The sequence below is a fragment of the Haliotis asinina genome, chromosome 9, assembly GCF_037392515.1.
Source record: "Haliotis asinina isolate JCU_RB_2024 chromosome 9, JCU_Hal_asi_v2, whole genome shotgun sequence".
NCBI lineage: Eukaryota > Metazoa > Mollusca > Gastropoda > Lepetellida > Haliotidae > Haliotis > Haliotis asinina.
The window spans coordinates 61,261,157-61,284,215 of NC_090288.1; the positions used below are offsets into that span (position 1 = coordinate 61,261,157).

Genomic DNA, 23,059 nt, shown 5'->3' on the forward strand with positions numbered 1-23,059 from the left:
TTCATCGCATTTTGTTTAACTTTATGGGTTGAATTGGCATTTTTTATGATTTGTTTCGGTAAGTGCATACTGAAAGGTACCAGAATCTGCAAAGTTGTGTTTTACGTTGCATGTGACCTTTAAATTATAAATGAATATTGATCTGATCAATGGCATCCCTGGTAGCAACAATCCTTAGTTCAGATCTGACATCCAACACATGCCCACTGCACCACTCTCACATCACTCCACATGCTGCATAGGGTACAGGTCTCTGGACTACCTTTACTTTGCTGTCAATGTTGAAAGACGTCACAAGGCTGCTCCAAGAGTGCCAGGAACCATACTGGCGCCGGATATAGACATGGTCAAACACTGAACCCTTCTTCGGGATCATCAGTCCTCGTGCAAACTTTAGGTTCTTTGGTCTGAAAACATAAGGTTTAATGACAGGAAACATCTGCATAGTTACAGCAATATCTTGGCATAGCTGCTAGATATGTTCATTTTTGTGAAGTGAAGTAACATGAAGGTTAAAGTATTTGTTCATCCTCATGATGAACACCCAGGCTCAGTTTACCACATGCGTTACAATGTGTGAAACCCATTTCTGGCATCCCCTTATTTCTGTATGGGTTCATTCAACGAAACTTGGTTAACTGAATTCATCTCAGTATGTATCTGCATCACACCATCAGTGTCCTTATTGTAGCTGGCTTGTCTCTTAAAGTCATGCTGCTTGTCTCTGGAGAACTGCTATATTTCCAAGTTGACAAATGTCTTACTGTGTAGATCACTACTCAATGAACCTTAAAGCCCTGGTGCATTACTGTACCTTGGATATTTGCCTGTGGCCTCCATCTCACACAGACTTCTGAAGAACTCGTCAAACTTGAGCCGTGAGTTAGCGTCCAACGTGGCGCCAATGGACCAGACGATGGAGAAGAAGAAGTAGGAGATGATCATGTTGGTTCTCTCCTCGATGATTTTCTGGTCTGTCAGTGAGGTGGCCACTGGTTCCTCCTCTTCCTCCTCCTCCTCCCCTTCCTCGGGGATGTACGACTCCTCATCCTCGTCCTCCTGGCCCAATCGTCTGTGCCCATAACACAACACATAATGCAAAAAATCTCTGTTTAGCGGTCAAAACTTGCAACAGGAGACAAACAGATTGATATGCACCCTTCATTGTATGGATGTCATGGTGCTCAGAAATGACAAGATGTTTAAACTACAAATGGAACTCACCAAAATTATAACACTTTTCAACATGCAGAAGAGCTTCACTCACACCATGAATTAATAGCATCCATACTGACTAGCTGAGTACAAAGGTCACCTAGTGTGACCTCCACAGGCAGTCTCCTGACAGATGTACTGATGAGATCTATTCTGTCTGATATTGGCAAGCTGGGGACAAGGAGATAGATGAACTTCGTACCTTTGTACTTGAGTCTGTCTGATTATGGTCACTAGAAAGTATCTTGAAGATGCCATGCGTGAAGGTAGACAAAATGTACAAGCATCTACTTGCTGAATAAAAGAATCACCCTGTGATTTGTTGGTACGGCATCCGACATACCTAACATCATCCATGAGACAGCTGTACAGCTTGAGCATGCTGGACGTCAGATGCATGGCGTGACATGGCAGGATGTGACGGCAGTACTTGGTCACGAAGTTCAGGCTTGGTGGCAGGATCCACTCAAACAACATCTGCAAATCAAACAACTTCACTGACCCAGAGGATGTGTAGCCTATTTTAGTAACAGTTGATTTATGTTTACATTTTTATGATTCAAAATAGAAAAATGCACAATGGCAGTAAGACTGAAAATCATGAACACACCTTTATTGTTTCCCTTTGCTCTGGTGTGAGATTCTCTGGCAGGCTCTTGCGCATCCAGGATTTGATGAGGGGCTCCCAGCTAAGCTGCAGGGGATCCATGTAGATCATGCCACACCTGGCATGTGTAGAAGCAATCACATACAGGTGTGCATGACAGGTACTTCTACTGTGAATCAACTTTACACAAAATAACACAGACCTTCTATGTTACATGGCAACATTTTAGCAACCATGTGATGATCTGTATGGAAAATCATGCATCATATTTGGTGATAGTACACAATTTCAAACTATTGGATATTGACAACACATGCTTGATGGATCTGTTCAAAAACTGTGACTAGCTTTCAAAGACACACAAGATTTAGATTGTATTCCAAGCAAGTATAAGGTATTACGAATAGCAAATGTAACTAGTTTTAATGTAGACTAGACTGTATGCAGTCCCCACTACATGACAGTCTGCTACCCTGCATCTGTCTCACCTGCTGACTGTGGCTGGGGAGGCCTGCTCCAGGTCCTGAGGCTCAAAGATCATGTTTTGTTTGTTGCTCATCTGTATGATCTCGCCACTCATCAGGCAGAGCTGCACACAAAGTTAGTCAGATGTTTATACTAAAATGTTCAGACTGAAAGGTTACACCAGAAAGCCATGAACAATTCTTTGTTACTGTTATGCCAAAGAAACAAATATCTCAAGATATCCATACATAAGTTCATCTTAGCAGGAAGTAACTGATTGCACCTGGGTGCTTCCAAACATTGTTCTGGCTATGATGATCAACAAGCAAATGTTTTCCTGTTATTTAAGTAACATTAATTTTACTCAATCAAGTAAAATTATGGCAATAATAATTCAATCAGTCAAGACCCTTTCCTTACTTTCTTGTTGTCGTCCAGCACTGTGTTCATATTCTCTATCCACACTGCATCAACTGGACCGTCAAAGATGATCCACCTACGATCCTGGGAGGTACTGGATGCATGCTCTCGGAATGTGTTGGCTAGTATACCTGTACAAAAATGTATTCCCATGACAGCAGTTCCTGGTATTATCATGCATTCCAAACTGCTTTAGCTGCAAAATTTACTGAAAGATTGACATACAGTTTTACATTAGTGCCTATCACCTAGAGTCATCTATTACATTAGCAAAAGGAAACAGAAGAGATAAATCAAGGAAACTTATCAATATGACATAGAGAACAAGGGCACCTTTCACTGCTTACTATGTGCATGTTAATTTGACATAGACTGGGTCAGAATTGATCTTCAGTAACCCTTGCTTGCTGTGAGAGGTGACTAACAGGGTGATCAGATTAGCTGAACTGGTTAACACATGTCATTATATTCCAATTGTATAGATCGATGCTCATGCTGTTGATCACTGGAATGTCTAGTGCAGACTCAGTTATCTACAGACCACCACCTTATAGCTGGAATGTTGCAGAGTGTGGTGTTAAACTAAATTCATTCAATCACTCACTCCTCTGATATAGAGATGCAGGGGCACCTGTCACTGCTTACCATCTGTCCACTCATGTGACACTGGGTCAAAACGGCCATACAGCTGACCCATAGTGACGGCCTTGGGGTTGATGACACTGTACTGAACCTACACAACAAAAAATACTGGACATCACCACAACCAATCTTCAAAAGTGAAGCAAGAAAAAAAATTATTGGCAACCTTTACCTTTCTGAAAGTTTATTCAATTATAATGTGATAAGGGAAACACCAAAGACTCATTTCCCATTGAGTTTGAAAGAAAAAATAACAACTGTGGTGTGAGACAAGTAACTGTTTTTCAATTGTAAGAAGGTTTATTTTGGTGTATGGTCATACATATTTCCAAGAGGGCTGATGAGTGAACCTCATGACACAGCATGTCCCAAGCCACGCCAGATCTGCTGGTAATGGTAATCAATGTTATTACACAGCATTGTGAAGATAATCTGTATGGTATATAACAATTTATTGTTTCCATATCACAAGACATAGTATTGTCAAACAAGCTAAAGACAAATTAACAGCATTAATCAAAATACCAAGACAAGATATTCACGTTATTTGAGGTTCTCCACTATCCAGGAAGCACCACTCACCCTGTCCTCCTCCATAAGGCCCTTGTCGTGCAGGTCTCCCAAACTGTCTGCCAGAGTTTTGAATGCTGAAGTCTTGCCCCCGATTGGATCTCCCACTATCATGAGGCCATGTCTCACCAGGATCATGTCATAGATCTAGTCAGTAAGAACATACAGTCATGTACATGAACAAGGTGTAGGAAATGTTCTGCTTCTATACACATTACCTCTCTCAAATCATTTGCAGCAATACTATCAGTCACTGATCTATGCCATCAAACACACTGCTGATATTGGTCTTCTCAATGATCCTTTTCTACTGAAGTTTTCGGCACACGGTGGAACATAAACAAGTCACTGACCACCCAATCCATTCAGTGAGCAGAATTAAACTGGAGCAACAGATTATATTATAAGTTGTTCACTAGTCACGAGAGGGCATGGGGTGATGTACTGTCGATGTTTGTTTATGTTCCCTGTGCCAGAAGTCCAAGGGGATCATAGACAAACATTGAGAATACATCATCCCATGGGCCCCGAGGAACCAGTGAACAATGTATTTATCTAACCTAATACCTTAATGTCAGTTTTGAACTGTTTGAAGCATGGGTATCAGATCGTACACTTAAGCTAACCTGTGAGAATCAAACGATTCGAATCGTGCATCTTGCCATTTTTCCCGCAGGTATTGTCTTAATAAAATCACCAGGGTGTAATTACCCTTCTTAATATTCACTACATTTGAACGCTTTGTCAAAATTCATTCATTGGCAAGGGAGGCAAATCTTTCCATTGCCATTGCAAAATTTTGCAGTCAAAACATGGAAAACGAATTTTGAGCTATCTCTCTTCCACCCATTTGCATTCACAAAACATAGGTATTTTCCATGCATCAATGTGTGATTCAATGTAATTCGAGATACAGAAGTACTTTCACAAAGTGAAGAATGAGTTGCCATGGGCAGCAGGGTACATTGCAATGTACCTCACTTGTAAGTGGGGTACATTTGAAATAATAGAAGAGCGCTTAGCCAACCTGAAAACAACATTTATGCGTGAGGTAAGACAATTGACTTTAGGTGCTTCTAATCATAAGGAGGAGAGACAAAAGAAGCTCACTGACCTGGATGATTTTTTCCACAAACCAGGGCACTGGCTGCAGGTTCCTCTTCTCCATGTTGCTGATCAGGGCTTCCTCCAGGTTCTGATAGTCAGGCTTCGGAAGCTGCACACCAGGGAACAGGTCTGAGATGATCCCCTCGAACAGTGGGATGTCATGTGACAGAAACTGTAACAGACAGTTATAGGCAAAAGCATACCTTTGACGACATCGATTAGATACTTGTAAAACTATATGGTCACATGAAAATGATTCTGTTCTAGTTTGTCCCTTCTGATATAATTAAGTAAACAACTTTGCATCATGTACACTACAAGGTTCAGAAACCTTGTTATTGTTTCAATAAGTCTTAAAAAGACCCAAGAGAATGCTGATCTCACTTTTGGCAGGTTGACATCATTGATGGATCGGAGCACCAGCACGTCCTCCCTTTGGTCCGGGTACTTCAGCTTCAGGTTTCCAGCAGCGGTCAGCACAGACTTGACCGCTCTCATGCCATAGTCATAGTGGTGCTGGGACGACAACTGACAAAACACAGAGTGAGTGAGTGAGTGAGTGAGTGAGTGAGTGAGTGAGTGAGTGAGTGAGTGAGTGAGTTTAATAAAGCTGTTCTTGTCAGCTGGACAATGTCCATGCTACAAACTTCCATGCTACAACAATGATACTTTTACAAGGAATACATTTGTTATATCATGGAACAGAACTATAGTCACCACAATTTGACTATTTGACTATATCAATGAAGATAACTTGTGAACAACATATACAACAAACTCTTTAAATTCTTCTATTTTAAGTCCACTGTGTGACCTACCTGTTCTGAACACAGCCTGTATGTTGCTACAATCTTGGTAGCCAGACTCCGTGCCTCCACAAAGCCCATGGAGTAGAGTGAGATCTCGCCAATCATGCCGTAGTCTGGCACCATCATGGCTACTGTACGAAATAGCACCTACAAAACAAGCAACAAACAGCTTACACCTGAGTACAAAGAGACTGAATTGTAAATTTTCCGGACCCAGCCTTATATCATCTGAAGTCAGGGAGAGGTTACTGAAGCATGTACTGTCCCCTTAGCCTTGGACTCATCACGAGAACATCATGAAACTCTACTTTGAATGGATACCTAGAACTCACACTGAGGTTATCTGGAAGCTCTGCTCTGCAAGTCATGCCTGACTCACCTTGAGGTTATATGAAAGCTCTGCTCTGCTCTGCATGCATGACTCACCTTGAGGTTTTCTGGCAGCTCTGGTTTGTAAGGTCTGTAAGGGCATGCCTGACCCATCTTGAGGTTATCTGAAAGCTCAGCTCTGCATGGCATGCCTGACTCACCTTGAGGTTATCTGGAAGCTCTGCTCTGCCTGCATACCCTGGGTTCATAGTGATGAAGATGGTACATGTTGGATCCAGGGAGATTTCTGTACCCTCAAACACAAACATCTTCTTCTGTTCTGCTATTGCACGCTGAATCGTCTGTACTTGCTGGGCTATCACTGACAGTACCTATATAACAGTTGCTTGTTGATGACGGACAACAGTACATCTTCCTGGCAGGCTATATGGTTTACAAACAAAACTGCACATAGGACTGAAACTTGATTCCTCCTTTCATTAATGGTCACTTGTACACAGTTTCTCGGTTTGCCTTTACTCACTGTTTTTGCATGAAATGAAACTGCAGTTAAGATTTTTTTTAAACCAATATAATTAGGCTGTTTCTTAGAAATTTTTAGTTTTATTTTTTTAACATCCACGCAAAGTTGTCACTGGTATTTTCTTGAATGATTGTATGGTTCTGTGGAACACCCTATCAGCATATCGGAAGGATAACAAAAGAGACAAATATAAGATTTTTACTGTGTTGTATCTAAATGACAGTTGGATCCATATTGCAGATTGAAACAGTGTAAGGTGCGACAATGTGATAGTGTATAGTGGATGGTTTTATCATACCTAATTCAGTCAGTCCTAGAGGTACCAGTGACACTTTTCTTTTTTAACCCATTTCTGACATATATCATAACCCCTAAGGATTGAGGTCATTAATCATGTGGTCATTAATCATCTACTACTAACATTAATTGTCATATCAATGTGTAGGGTTAACATTGACAACTGACCAAATTCATGCAATCACAAAAACAGCAATTTCAGCTACTATGAGGGATTGTATGGGTGCTTCAAGTGGATGACTTACCTCAAGTTCAATTCTGTTGAATTCATCAAAGCAGGCCCAGGCTCCTGACTGTGCTAGACCCTTGAAGAACTTGCCCATAGCCTTGTAGTCCAGGCCATCAGAACAGTTGAACACAACACACTGTGGAGATGGAATGTACATTTGCACTCACACAGTGCAATCTCATGAAAATCAGACACTCAAATGTATCTTTGCATTTTGATCTGGAAGACCCCAAAGCTAGTAAGGTCAGGTGAACCCCAAGCAAACCTTGCTCCCCTGTTAGTTGTTGGCTTTCTAATATGCTTTGGGTTCACTTTTCTCTAAAATATTTTCTCCCAGGAATTTAGACCTCAGCAAAATGAAAATGCAGAATTCAAATATACCTTTGATAGTACACCTTTGATAGTACACCTTTGATAGTATACCTTTGATAGTACACCTTTGATAGTACACCTTTGATAGTACACCTTTGATAGTATACCTTTGATAGTATACCTTTGATAGTACACCTTTGATAGTATACCTTTAGAGTGAAATGTTCATGGAGTTCAGTCCAAAAATCATTTAGAAAATGATGCACAACACTAAACTGACAAGACTTTATTTCTTTGCCTCAGGTTCCTGCAAATACTTAACCCTACGTTACACTACACAGAAATGACATATGCTGGGCCCTGTTTCACAAAACTCTCGTAAGCCTAGGATCTCGTAACTTTCCTCGTAGCACTTGCACCTCCTATGTTACAGTATGCCAGGTACAAGAGCTACGAGAAAAGTTACGAGATCTTAAGCTTACGAGAGTTTCGTGAAACGGGCCCCTGGTGTGATGCTGTGCTCTGTTCACTCATATGGAGGATAAAGACCATCAACACTCAGGGGCTGATTACAAAGGTCACCTGATGCTACCTATATCAGGGTGATGTCTGATCTTCATGCATACAGTATTGTATCAGAGTACCATATTTAACTATAAGGTGACTGTTCTACCAACAGAAATTGATAGAACACTTTAATTACAGATAAGCCACTAAAACAAGACTGTCATGATTACCATTTTTTTCCACATAATTCATAATAAAACATATAATTTACATGCATACTTTACAGACCTCATAGGATTAACAAAACAGGAAAGTATTAACTGGAAGCAGCTCCCACTAGCTACCTGTTTAGCGACAGCCTTTGCGAGATCTTTGGAGGTCTCGGTCTTCCCAGTGCCCGCAGGGCCTTCAGGAGCGCCCCCTAGGTTCAGCAACAGCGCCCCCATCAAAGTCCTAGACCACAAGAGGCACAACATTAAGTCATGTTGCAGGAGCCTATTTTCCCAACATATATGAAATACATTCACTGTTTTTCTTTGTTTATTTTTGTAGCTTGAGCATAAAGATGTTACTGTCTCACCTGTAGCACCTGTCTGTGAGAGGGGTGATAACGAGGCGGCCCGAGTTACCCAGGTACTCATAGGCATAGGCTACTGTGGTCGTGATCATCTTCACCATGGCAACCTCATCCTCATAGTAGTAACGGAGCTGGCTAATCCAGGAGAAGTCCTGGTGACTCTGGGTGTTGATCTCGTACAGTTTCGCAACAGTGTCTCGCGCTGCAGTAGTACATAATATTTACATCTGATGAAAGATAAACACAACATCCTAATGAGGAACACTAATTGTAATCACTCTAAGTATCAATATGGGGGGTTGAACATGGAGGTGTATAGCAAACACCTTAGCTTCTGGGATTGCATATGCTTTGTCAAAACGTGGTTCAGAAGGTTGGAAAAATAACACTCAATAACTGATAACTAATCTTTTTGTCTTGTTTCAAAACATTAAAGATTTTTTTGTACATACTCCTTGTTCCTGAAATTTGTAAAAATGAGTTTTCACTTTCAATTTTCTGGAGATAAAAACCTGGTGTACACATTTTCATAAATCTGTTAACAAACTATGCAGTGATCTTACCATGCACATCGATAACGATGAGAGCTCCCAGGGTGATCCTCGCCATCTTGGACAATTTACCTCGGACCATCTGGACTATCTCATCCACCTGCTGGTTGCTCTTGTCCAGGTACTCCTTCAGGTGGTTCTCCTGGATAGCCTGTAGGGGGAACTCACAAACTCAGCAGTCAAATACTTTTTATCACATTCTGATTTTCATGCCAATAGTAACTTGTGTTTTGTATGCTATGAATATTTGACTCACCTTAGTCACCTCTGCTGTCCAGTGGACTTGTCCAGCAGCCAGTACAATCTGTCCAGGATATTGGAGAACCCATTCCTTCCTAGGGGTCTTGGGGTATGACAGAACAGCTTTAGTCATCTCCTCCTTAAGACTCAGTTTCATGACCTCCTCCACCTGTTCGGATGTTGTGTGTAAAGTGAGTGAGTTTTACACTGCTATGAAGTGTTTTATCAAGTGTGGCTGTTTGATGTGTGAGATGTCAGATATGTCAATGAGTCATGGAGTTCTTAGAACATTAACAGTTTGATGTAACTAACAAACAAGTAATGGCCATTTCAAACCCAGAAGCAGAATCTTTTACTTGAGCCCATGATCGTTGATTCCACATATACTCGTGACAGAAGCGATGTACAGTGATTTTCACAAACTGGAAAGTTTAACTGAGTGACTATTTACTTTGGTTTCACTGCTTGCAAGCAAAGAGAACCAGACCTAAGAAATTATTACTAGCATGACTCAAGATACCCCTAGGGATACAACAAAAACAGGGTGATAATCTTCCAACCTGCAACAGCCATCGCTCTACCAGGCCGTGTGCATCAGCGGGGATAATCTTGCGAGGGAAGTCCACTTTCTCCTTCTCTGCAGACTCCATGGCAACAATGACCTTCTCAAGGTCGAAGGTCAACTGAGCAATACCCTCAAAGCATTTCTTGAGATGAGGTTGAACACGAAGAGGATCTTTGGTTTCAGACAGAATCTCCAAGAGCTCGTCATTCGATAGGAAGAAGAATCTGGAATTATCAGGGATAACACGGCGTCAGATTGAATACATAAAGAAGTACACTGTGGTTGGGACCTTCACTGAACCAATACACCATACATACTACAACATGTGGTTAGCTCCATGGTGGCATACATTTAGGATTACATTCAGGGGATCAGTTCTTGTCCACATCCCTAGGGGGTATGTATAGAAACTTTCAAGTGGACAATTTAATGATAAGTAGCTGAGTGCTCGGTGATCAATTTACTAATGCCTTAGAGCCTTTCAGTAAGCACTAAGACCAAATAAATAGCTGTATCCTTTAAGATATCTTCCTACAGATCCCAGAGACTGGTCAGAATCAAACAAATCTAAACTCATGCTGGTTTCTTTTGTGTCTGATACAAAGCCATGTCATTTTAGATTCACGTTTGACAGTTCCTACCTTGGGAAGAACAGTCTCTTTTTCTCCAAGTAGTCATTGAGACCTTTCTGGATGTCATCAAGCATTGACTGGAAAACAGGGAACTTGCAATCACTGAAGGGTACAACATACCCTAATGTCATACCTATATTCCCAGTATATTTTCACCCTTGATCATCAGATTACCAGCATCATACAAATCTTTTGGCAGATCAGATTATTATTATCAAAAGATGTTTGTTTTCGAAAACAGTTCCCTAAAAAGAATTAGAAAGGGAAAGGTTGAGACTATTGCATGAAACATATTAACAGAAGACAAGCTAATGGGTAGTTCCTCCTTGGAGACCTACATGGAATCATATCACACCATGTCAGACTGCAGGATATTGCCACAATGGTTTAGGGTGTGGTCAACTCACCTCTGAGTGCTGAAGTTTCTCCAGCATCTGATCCTGTGACACGACCACTAGTGCACGTGTGTTCTTGACTGCATTTGCCATAATGGTTTGCCTGGTACAGCATCAAAGTAAACAATGTCAATAATTTGTTTGAGTGTTTGAGTGTTTCTGATTTTAGAGTCAGTTATAGAACAATTTGCATGCTAGTAAAAATGAGAAAAGAAAGGTTTATCTCCTCACTTGTTGGTTCATTCAGTCATTTGTTTTTTAGTTTGTCTGTTCACTTGTTTGTCTGTTCATCTGCTTGTTCTTTCCTTCTTTCATTTAGTCATGCATTGTTATCTATCAGCTATACTCCTCTCTCATAGAGGCACCAGTGACATGTGTTGCATGTATTGTGTAATCTGCATTGATAAAGTTGTCTCCAACAAGAAACAACAGAAACCCCTAGCAATACAAAACATAACACCCATATTGCAGGGTCCTCTGCAGGAACACACATGATGTTGGTTCTAAATTCAAGCAACATCCATCCTCAATCTACATCTGGTCACCTACCAGTGGTCATCCACCTCCTCAAACATCTTGCCCTCCACTGGAATCTGGTTCCGTATATCCTGGGAGCCAAATATTGGTTCTAGGTACAGCCATGCTGACTGAACCTTCAGCCATGAATCCAATATGTCTCGCATTCGATGCTGAAAGGACACAAAATACTCACAAAATTCACATTTCAACAACTGGGACTGTTACAGTTATGTCATATATCAACAGAGAAGTCTCTGACACAGTTTTAAACTTTGTCCTCATTATACCATTAGATCAATTACATGTCTGTCAGCATGTGATTAGTATCATTTACAGTCACTGGATAGATTATCATAATCTTAATGACAGTTGAAAGTTGCCAAAACAGCCATTAAAGTCTCTGTAACAGTTTAAAGGAACTGCATTAAATTTCTGATTATGTTAGTATTATTTTTCAAAAGATTTAACACCTTCCCTCTGTGAAATATAGAGATTACATGAGTGTCTGTCAGGTACTATTTACCTTGCAACATGTTTTAAAACATTTTTACATGAGCTGATAGTTTTAATTGTTTTGAGTTATCTGACAGGAACAAGTGTACGTACACACAAGCAAGATATATCATACATATGCCTACCAGTTTGTGGTCCCACTCGTTCACCTCCAGTTCAAATGGACCAATGAATGGTGATCCTTTCATGGTGGTTGTCTTGACAATATGGTCGTCAAGAAGCACCTGGATCTCATCAAAGGCAGACAGGATACTGATGCCGGAGTCCTTGTATGCCACAAAGTTGAAGTGGACGGACTCCCACTCGGTCTTCATCTTGGACAGAGCCTAGAGGCATGCCACACAGTAGGTGAGTGAGTGAGTCATTTGGGAGTCATGCCTCTTTAATGTACTTAGAGAAAAAATGATTCGTGATCAAAGCTATTGGTTGTTTGTACAGCCTTGATTCAGCAATATTCCGAATACATGCTGTTAAACTGAACCTGACAATTCAGTGAATGATGTCATGAGCATCAGTGCATGTAATGACATGAAGTCAGGGAGCCTTACTACCTGATCCCACTGCGCATGACCAATCATTACTCAGTTTGAATGGCCTTTGCTACCATAGGCCCATGCTATGTCAAAAGTGATGACAAAAAGCCAGCCATCCACACAGCATATACACTGGGGCATAAGTGTCATTTTTGGGGCGAAAAGTACTTAAAGGTCACATGCAACGTAAAACACAACTTTGCAGATTCTGATACCTTTAGATATGCACTTACCGAAACAAGTCGTCAAAAATGCCAATTCAACCAATAAAGTTGAAAATAACGCGATGAAAAAAAACCCTGCGAAACCAGAGTTCAAACGATTCACAAAATTTCCCCCATTGCTGGGGGGAAAAGTGGTTTCAACAGCATGCGCAGTGAAAAGGTTCATGGACCTTGAAACAATATGCATGCCCGGAGTATGAGGTCATGAGCAGTAGTTTAATCTTGGTTGTGTAAACAAACAAGTAAATAATCTACTCGTAACATAAAAAAAAACCTTGTTGATTGTCGGAAGCAGCTTCTGTCACAGAGAAAGCTCAATGTCTGGTTTATTCACACCTATATGTATGAGTGCCTGTCTGCTTAAGACAATATGCAATACACAGCTTCAATCATTAACCACATGCAATTTAAACTTAACACCAATCACGCTATAAGCCATAAAGTAAATAAATTGATTTATGACTCGTGCACCCGAGTCCTGTCGCTGCCACATTATGTAATTAGGCATGTGTGATACTTGCACACACGACATGTTTTTATGTCTCAGGGTTGCAAAGAAACTACATGTACATCCATTTTTCTTGGATGACTGGATCTAACAGAAACTGGTGCAAACTCTTGTCAGATTCAAATCCTGCATTGTACTTGGACGAAAGACAGTTTCCAGTAGTTCATCATCTCTGCTGACATGATTTTTGATTGGATCGAACAGAAATTCAGAGAACACGTATTTACAAAATCCAACATCTCAACATACATTCTTTATGGATAACAACTTCTTCTAGTGTATATGATTTTGTTTGACAACGGCATATGAATCCATACTGAAACGACGCATCAAGTACAATAAAAGAAGTTGTTATCCATAAAGAATCTTTCTGAACATACCTCAGCGTATCAGCAAATGAACCAGCCAATCGGAAGCCGTCATTACACTTGAGTGCACATTCACCCTCTATGACTGGGTTCGGTCTCCCGAGGGCTTCATTTCAAGGGAAGTAAGCCCAAGTACAAAATATTGCACTTATGAATCGTGATTGTACACTTATTATTTTGTTTATTTGTTTTTTTACAAGCGGCAATGTATATTATATGTCATGAATAAGTGATAATTGTGTTTTAATTATGCTTGATTTTTTGGTTGCATGTGACCTTTAAGTATGTCACGCTTGTTATGAGTTACACTTATGACGATCTGTGGCTGTCAGTGAGGTGGATCAGTGCCAAAGATTTATATGCCTGGAACACATTCAGATTGTGTAATAACACATACTCCCTCCATCCACTCCAACAAGAGAGTGCTGATGTCCATCTACCCACCTTCTCCAGTGCGAACTCCTTGCTGGCCTGCGAACTGATGTCCATCAACTCATCCAGGTACTTCTCCAGACCCATCTGCAACACCTCCAGGAGTGGTGTCTGCTCATTTGGTGTCATGTTGAACCCAACCTAAAACACGGAAATATATGTATAAGATCAATAGTGTCTTTTCTTTACAAGACACTTTCACTTTCTCATTCATCACATATGATTGTTTCTCCTTCACAAGACAATCTCACCTTCTCATTCATCACATCCCAGTGTCTCTCCTTCACAAAACAATATCACCTTCTCATTCATCACATCCCACTGTCTCTCCTTCACAAGACAATCTCACCTTCTCATTCAGTACATCACAGTATCTCTCCTTCACAAGACAATCTCACCTCCTCATTTATTACATCGTAGACTCTCTCCTTGACATGGCAATCTCATCCTCTCATTTATCACGTCTCAGAGTCTCTCTTTCACAAGACAATCTCACCATCTCATTCATCACTCCCCAGAGCCTCTCTTTCACAAGACAATCTCACCTTCTCATTCAGCACATCCCACTGTCTCTCTTTCACAAAACAATCTCACCTTCTCATTCAGCACATCCCTGTGTCTCTCTTTCACAAGACAATCTCACCTACTCATTCATCACTCCCCTGAGGCTCTCTTTCACAAGACAATCTCACCTTCTCATTCAGCACATCCCACTGTCTCTCCTTCACAAGACAAACTCACCATCTCATTCATCACTCCCCTGAGCCTCTTTCACAAGACAACCTCACCTTCTCATTCAGCACATCCCACTGTCTCTCCTTCACAAGACAATCTCACCTTCTCATTCAGCACATCCTAGTGTCTCTCCTTCACAAGACAATCTCACCTTCTCATTCAGCACATCCCACTGTCTCTCCTTCACAAGACAAACTCACCTACTCATTCAGCACATCACAGTATCTCTCTTTCACAAGACAATCTCACCTTCTCATTCAGCACATCCCAGTGTCTCTCCTTCACAAGACAAACTCACCTTCTCATTCATCATGTCCCAGTGTCTCTCCTTCACAAGACAATCTCACCTTCTCATTCATCATGTCCCAGTGTCTCTCCTTCACAAGACAAACTCACCTTCTCATTCATCATGTCCCAGTGTCTCGCCTTCACAAGACAAACTCACCTTCTCATTCATCATGTCCCAGTGTCTCTCCTTCACAAGACAATCTCACCTTCTCATTCATCACTCCCCTGAGCCTCTCCTTCACAAGACAAACTCACCTTCTCATTCATCATGTCCCAGTGTCTCTCCTTCACAAGACAATCTCACCTTCTCATTCATCATGTCCCAGTGTCTCTCCTTCACAAGACAAACACATCTTCTCATTCATCATGTCCCAGTGTCTCTCCTTCACAAGACAAACTCACCTTCTCATTCAGCACATCCCAGTGTCTCTCCTTCACAAGACAAACTCACCTTCTCATTCATCACTCCCCTGAGCCTCTCCTTCACAAGGCAAACTCACCTTCTCATTCATCATGTCCCAGTGTCTCTCCTTCACAAGACAATCTCACCTTCTCATTCATCATGTCCCAGTGTCTCTCCTTCACAAGACAAACACATCTTCTCATTCATCATGTCCCAGTGTCTCTCCTTCACAAGACAAACTCACCTTCTCATTCAGCACATCCTAGTGTCTCTCCTTCACAAGACAAACTCACCTTCTCATTCATCACTCCCCTGAGCCTCTCCTTCACAAGACAAACTCACCTTCTCATTCATCATGTCCCAGTGTCTCTCCTTCACAAGACAATCTCACCTTCTCATTCAGCACATCCCTGTGTCTCTCTTTCACAAGACAATCTCACCTACTCATTCATCACTCCCCTGAGGGTCTCTTTCACAAGACAATCTCACCTTCTCATTCAGCACATCCCACTGTCTCTCCTTCACAAGACAAACTCACCATCTCATTCATCACTCCCCTGAGCCTCTTTCACAAGACAACCTCACCTTCTCATTCAGCACATCCCACTGTCTCTCCTTCACAAGACAATCTCACCTTCTCATTCAGCACATCCTAGTGTCTCTCCTTCACAAGACAATCTCACCTTCTCATTCAGCACATCCCACTGTCTCTCCTTCACAAGACAAACTCACCTACTCATTCAGCACATCACAGTATCTCTCTTTCACAAGACAATCTCACCTTCTCATTCAGCACATCCCAGTGTCTCTCCTTCACAAGACAATCTCACCTTCTCATTCATCATGTCCCAGTGTCTCTCCTTCACAAGACAAACTCACCTTCTCATTCAGCACATCCTAGTGTCTCTCCTTCACAAGACAAACTCACCTTCTCATTCATCACTCCCCTGAGCCTCTCCTTCACAAGACAAACTCACCTTCTCATTCATCATGTCCCAGTGTCTCTCCTTCACAAGACAATCTCACCTTCTCATTCAGCACATCCCTGTGTCTCTCTTTCACAAGACAATCTCACCTACTCATTCATCACTCCCCTGAGGGTCTCTTTCACAAGACAATCTCACCTTCTCATTCAGCACATCCCACTGTCTCTCCTTCACAAGACAAACTCACCATCTCATTCATCACTCCCCTGAGCCTCTTTCACAAGACAACCTCACCTTCTCATTCAGCACATCCCACTGTCTCTCCTTCACAAGACAATCTCACCTTCTCATTCAGCACATCCTAGTGTCTCTCCTTCACAAGACAATCTCACCTTCTCATTCAGCACATCCCACTGTCTCTCCTTCACAAGACAAACTCACCTACTCATTCAGCACATCACAGTATCTCTCTTTCACAAGACAATCTCACCTTCTCATTCAGCACATCCCAGTGTCTCTCCTTCACAAGACAAACTCACCTTCTCATTCATCATGTCCCAGTGTCTCTCCTTCACAAGACAATCTCACCTTCTCATTCATCATGTCCCAGTGTCTCTCCTTCACAAGACAAACTCACCTTCTCATTCATCATGTCCCAGTGTCTCGCCTTCACAAGACAAACTCACCTTCTCATTCATCATGTCCCAGTGTCTCTCCTTCACAAGACAATCTCACCTTCTCATTCATCACTCCCCTGAGCCTCTCCTTCACAAGACAAACTCACCTTCTCATTCATCATGTCCCAGTGTCTCTCCTTCACAAGACAATCTCACCTTCTCATTCATCATGTCCCAGTGTCTCTCCTTCACAAGACAAACACACCTTCTCATTCATCATGTCCCAGTGTCTCTCCTTCACAAGACAAACTCACCTTCTCATTCAGCACATCCCAGTGTCTCTCCTTCACAAGACAAACTCACCTTCTCATTCATCACTCCCCTGAGCCTCTCCTTCACAAGACAAACTCACCTTCTCATTCATCATGTCCCAGTGTCTCTCCTTCACAAGACAATCTCACCTTCTCATTCATCATGTCCCAGTGTCTCTCCTTCACAAGACAAACACATCTTCTCATTCATCATGTCCCAGTGTCTCTCCTTCACAAGACAAACTCACCTTCTCATTCAGCACATCCCAGTGTCTCTCCTTCACAAGACAAACTCACCTTCTCATTCATCACTCCCCTGAGCCTCTCCTTCACAAGACAAACTCACCTTCTCATTCATCATGTCCCAGTGTCTCTCCTTCACAAGACAATCTCACCTTCTCATTCAGCACTCCCCTGAGCCTCTCCTTCACAAGACAAACTCACCTTCTCATTCATCATGTCCCAGTGTCTCGCCTTCACAAGACAAACTCACCTTCTCATTCATCATGTCCCAGTGTCTCGCCTTCACAAGACAAACTCACCTTCTCATTCATCATGTCCCAGTGTCTCGCCTTCACAAGACAAACTCACCTTCTCATTCATCATGTCCCAGTGTCTCGCCTTTATGCCAGGATTACACAGAGCATTGATGAGAGGCATGTTGATCTTGAACTTCTCTAGTTTGGCCTTGATGGTGGCAGATGCCTTCAGACAACTGCGGTACTCAGGACTGGAGAATGTCTTGGTCAGCTTGTAGGCTGTACGCCACAGGTTTTGAACCTACACAGCAATATTCAAGTACAGTCTCTGTAGGTTGTAACTAATACAGTTGTGACTGAAACAGATTCAGTCTCTTGTATGCAGTCATTCCATTTTACCATTATTTAAATGTATTAATGTTGAGATAGAATGATAAAGAAGAATATTTCTAAGCATACTGTAATGTAAAAATGAACACATCAGTTGTTCAAATTAGAAAAGTAATCAAAATCGAAAACCAGCTCTTCTCTTTAACGAGAGATGCCACATGGTAAGTCTCCAACCATCATACCTCTTCCTCTACAACCTCAGCATTGACCTCCAATATTGGCCCATTCATCCATTTGTCGTGTTCACCATGGAAGGTCACAGCAGTGGACCACAGCTTGTCAAATGGTTCCTTGGTTGTGGAGATCTCCAGGATCTCATCATATGGTGTCTGCTGCTCAAACCCTAACATCACCTCCTCACGATTGATGTTTAGTTTCTGAAAATAGCGTAAACTTTGCACTCTAACAGTCATCAATGAGGGTATTGAAGTTACAAAACTGCAGCTGTTACCATGGTCATGCACATGCATTTGGTATTAGGGTTGATATATGAACAATCATTGTCAGGTGTTTGTGAGTGAAAAATACCACTGTATGTGAGGAATACAACTGTCTGTATGTGAGTCACACGAGACCCACTCATGATCAAACGGAAGTACTGACACACTAGTACTATGTGGAAGATATGTCCCTACCGTCTGTTTGAAAGTCTCCAGTCGGCTGGCGATCTCATCCAACTCAGCCTTGTACTGCTTGGCCTCAGACATCCGGTCTCGTGTAGAGAAGGCTGCAACCTTGCGAGCCGCGTCCGCCAACTCCACTGCAAACTTCTTCTTCTTGTCCTTGAGTCTGGACACGGCCATGTCATGCTCCCTTTGTAGCTTGTTCTCTCTGGCAGACAAACAAAGGCAGGTCAGTCTGTTGGGAGTTGTGTTGTTGAGTGAGTGGGAGGGTAGGTGTGTTGCTGCATGGAGCTGTTGTTAGATGGGTGTGGTGATGTTTGGAGTTGTTGTTAGATGGGTGTGGTGTTGTTAAGAGTTATTAAATGGGTGGGATTCTGTTTACAAGTCTGATGTGTGAATGTGCTCATCTGTACGGTGTTGTTGTTCGTAGGTTGGTGGGTTGGGCTTTTGTCAAGTGGGTGTGTTGACAGATACATTGAAGGGTGGGCTAATGCCTTGATGGGTGTTGTTGGATAGGTATGATCAATGTTTGTTGGATGGATGTGTTTGTACAGAGTATATTATCATGTTAGTGATGTTAGGTGGACGTGTTGGCTGTAAGTGTTTTCGTCAGGTGAACTGAAATAAATTCTCGATAAGACCACAGTTTCTTACGTGTTTCTGACAATAGGCATGATTCTGTCAGGCCATGTGAACGTGTTGTTATTGATGATGATGTCATTGGAGGGGAGAATGCCATATTCCATCAGAAACATAAGGTTGCCAGCAGCAACCTCAAGCTTGTCCTGAAATAAAAGACTCATTCTGTTATGTTCTATGAAGTTTCTTGTGCTGCAAGTACACTCAGTGTTAATATTTACAGAAACAAGGTTCCCTAAATAGGTCTGACAAGTTCCACTGAAAAAGACCCACCTTCAGCTCTAATAGTTCTCCAACTTTGAGGTTTTCCACATAGTCTATCAGTCTAACAAGCTCCTCTGTGTTGGTGGCCTGCTGGGCACTGTTTTTGACGATCTGGTCGTATTGTTTACAGATTCCACGGTTGAAGTTAAGGCTGGTTGCGATTATTTTGTTCACCATGATGTCAATCAAAGAACGTGCACGGTCAATCAGCCACTGAAAAATGGGTAATAAGTGATTGAGTTTTAATGTAAAGACATTACTATAGACAATATAGTTAGTGATGATGGAAATCATACAAGCTCTTCATTTTCACACATTAGGTGCAACAAATATATTGGGAAAATGATAAACCATGACATTATCTAGTAAATACCGACTACAGATATTCTCACATTCTAACATACATATGGTGGGTTTTATTTCATGTCATTAGTGCGTATAGAGGCATGTTAGTTAATCTACATTACTATAGCAGGGGTGAATAGGCTTCACACATTGCACACATCATACATATAGCAATATTCCCACAATATCATGGCGGGGGAACGCCAGAAACAGGTTTCACAAATTGTATGTATGAGGGAAATTGAACAAGGGCTTCAACATAATCGCAAGGCTACCCCATAGGCAACATATTAGCTGATTAAATACAGCTGATAGAGTGAATGCTGTAACTGCCACAGGTCTAACATACTACCATATAATATAGGGATGACAATAGGAAAATCTGTTTTCAGCAGAAAACTTGAATTGTGTGTCATTGGATGGGGGATTCAGAGGGGGCAATTTTGAAATAAAATTGGTGGAAATTCGCTGTTCAGCGGAAAATTGTTATCACTGGTAATATGAAAGTTCCTATGGGTTATACATAGCTGTTTCCTTGTTGATATAATGCTGTCTGGAAAACCGTAGCTATCAAAAGATCAATGCCGCCCTTGACATAAATCCCTACCTACACATTGGCAGCTAATGCAAGCAGTCAAGTTTTTGATACGTATGTTCATGTTGACAGAAAGTGTAGATTTTACATTTAGGCACATTTTCTTTCCTGTAACCTTCCTAGCCTTATTGTTATCTATGTAGAATTATCCTACCACATATAAGCACCAATATATATTCCTCAAAAGAAAGGACATAAACTTTTATATTGTAGTTCTGTAGTCTCAGAACTACAACTACAATAAGAGGAACTATGGGACAGCAAGTAGTCCTGAAACAATGGTCACAATCATGTGATTGTTATCTGTAAACATTTCATGTATTTTTTCTACTGTCGAGTTGCTGTAAACTAGACCACAGTGTTTGTCTGCTTCTGTTTACCTTATTGATGTGGGTGCAGTTGAGGAGGAAGAGGTGCATTGGGATAAGGACTGGAAGTGACCCAATCTCGGACGCCATCTTCTTGAGCTTCTCTATCTCCCGCACGTACTCCCGCAGTGAATGGTCACGACTAACAAACTTGTTGGTGAAAGTGTCGGCATTGGTTGAGAGAAGGTATTTGTATGGCTCATAGGTGGACTTGTACCTTGGAAACATACAAGGAGTTATCAAAACATGACACCGGAGAAATGTTAAACATGAACAACACTGTTACCATTCTAAAACACCCAGTCACATAAACAGGATAACGATGAGAGATAAACCTGCTTGAAGGGATAAAAATAATAAAACAAGTGCAAGGGTTTTCATGGTTGCAAGTCTGAGTCTTAGTTTGTTGTACTTCTGGAGATCCACCGACACAAAGATTAGCAGTCTTCATACATGTTAATGGTGACAATGTTGACCTCAGACCACATTGTGGTATGTAGTACTGTACTTGTGGAGTTTACTAACATCTTTTCTCAGAATGAGTAAGTCAGGGATTTGGGTTTAATGCTACTTTTAACACCATTCAAATTACCCACCAATTATTATGTCATGGCATGTATGCTTAAAGTGGGAACAATCCTTAAGTGACCCAGGTCTGTATTGAGTTTGGGATTCTGAAGCAACGCTGTACAGCTAATTGAGCTGGGCCTCCAACTGTATCTCACTGTTTTTCTTCACTCTAGTACACCATTATACTCAACACCCATTCTCCAGACCAGGCAGATGTAGTGAGATGATGTATCCCAAGTCAGAGTGTGCAGGTTCATCTGACATAGAATCATTCTTGACTTACTTAATAGGACCATGACTATTTGCCATGACCACCTTGCGTATTCGAGTTTTGGCAGCTTCAACCAATTCCTCTCCATCTTTCACAGTGCTGATGAATTTGACCTCAAGGTCGTCAACTGCATGGAAGAGCAGATGTTCGATGTGTTTCAGGTCGGTGACACTGGCAACCATGGTGTCAATAATGAAGCAGAAAAAGTCACAGATGTCCGGAAAGACAGGTTTAAAAGACAGTTCCCCTTCCTCCAAGCTTTCTTGCTGCAAGAGAAATTCAAGGGCTTAGAAATTCATTCTTAATAAGTGAGCTGCAGCGAGACATTCGAAGAAAACTACTGTGAAGAGAAAAACTTTCATATACATTTGTATTTACTGTTGCTAAATGCCTACATACAGGACATTCTCAAACAAGCAGGATCTGGCACTGTCCCGTCAGGCTGATTAACAAGAATTCTACTGTTTTATACAACAGGATACCCATGTCCCTATGTTTCTTGTGACCTACAAGAGGTATATAAATACAGATGGATTATTTACATGGCTTAACCTTCAAGTATTATTAACATTAATTACATCACCAGCTTTCTCACATAACGAAGAATAATAATGTCATCTTGCACAATTTAATTTTCCACATTGGTGAAAGAATTCAAAAGAATTAAAAGAATGTGATGCTCCATAGTATTTGATAGGACACATCCCTCATGTTCACTAAAGCCACCATGATTTCTTTTTTTTGTGTGTGTTTTACAATTACACCCATTCTAATTCTAGAAATAGTCTGAAAATATAAGGTGTTTGCAAGAAACAAATTTAATGTGTTACTAGGTTTTGTTACAAAAATTCTGACTACATTTTTGCTTGTGGAAAGTACATACCTATCATCTTCGACTTTGCCCATGTGATTCACTACCCATGTGATTCACTACCACAACAATAACATTTCTTAATCATGCAGCCAGCAAACAAACATCCTCATTATGCCGAGACTTTAAGTAAGGATACAATTCTCCCATTCAGTCTTAATTGACAATGTAACTCTAAGGCACTGGGATAATGGGCACAAATGACCCAATTTCTCTCCATTCCAAACATTCTCAGTCAAGACCATGAATGAAATTTCAATTCTACATAAAAGCC

General features: G+C 41.3%; 1 protein-coding gene across 1 annotated transcript in view; it reads right to left on the reverse strand.

Annotated features, from left to right (window-relative positions):
* Positions 1-23,059, reverse strand: part of LOC137297115 (dynein axonemal heavy chain 3-like) — an 83,268-nt gene that overhangs the window by 52,842 nt on the left and 7,367 nt on the right. Inside the window, exons 8-37 of the mRNA XM_067829109.1 lie at positions 21,927-22,180; positions 21,086-21,290; positions 19,775-19,978; positions 19,517-19,647; positions 18,875-19,070; positions 18,422-18,616; positions 17,962-18,150; positions 14,103-14,231; positions 12,151-12,351; positions 11,543-11,682; positions 11,006-11,096; positions 10,608-10,675; positions 9,962-10,190; positions 9,418-9,570; positions 9,174-9,312; positions 8,614-8,812; positions 8,378-8,486; positions 7,231-7,350; positions 6,366-6,536; positions 5,845-5,982; positions 5,411-5,554; positions 5,034-5,198; positions 3,932-4,066; positions 3,353-3,440; positions 2,708-2,838; positions 2,311-2,411; positions 1,826-1,940; positions 1,559-1,692; positions 815-1,072; positions 263-407 (exon numbers count right to left, since the gene is read on the reverse strand). Coding sequence (XP_067685210.1) covers positions 263-407; positions 815-1,072; positions 1,559-1,692; positions 1,826-1,940; positions 2,311-2,411; positions 2,708-2,838; positions 3,353-3,440; positions 3,932-4,066; positions 5,034-5,198; positions 5,411-5,554; positions 5,845-5,982; positions 6,366-6,536; positions 7,231-7,350; positions 8,378-8,486; positions 8,614-8,812; positions 9,174-9,312; positions 9,418-9,570; positions 9,962-10,190; positions 10,608-10,675; positions 11,006-11,096; positions 11,543-11,682; positions 12,151-12,351; positions 14,103-14,231; positions 17,962-18,150; positions 18,422-18,616; positions 18,875-19,070; positions 19,517-19,647; positions 19,775-19,978; positions 21,086-21,290; positions 21,927-22,180 — 4,677 coding nt within the window. The remainder of the gene's footprint in view (positions 1-262; positions 408-814; positions 1,073-1,558; positions 1,693-1,825; positions 1,941-2,310; positions 2,412-2,707; positions 2,839-3,352; positions 3,441-3,931; positions 4,067-5,033; positions 5,199-5,410; positions 5,555-5,844; positions 5,983-6,365; positions 6,537-7,230; positions 7,351-8,377; positions 8,487-8,613; positions 8,813-9,173; positions 9,313-9,417; positions 9,571-9,961; positions 10,191-10,607; positions 10,676-11,005; positions 11,097-11,542; positions 11,683-12,150; positions 12,352-14,102; positions 14,232-17,961; positions 18,151-18,421; positions 18,617-18,874; positions 19,071-19,516; positions 19,648-19,774; positions 19,979-21,085; positions 21,291-21,926; positions 22,181-23,059) is intronic.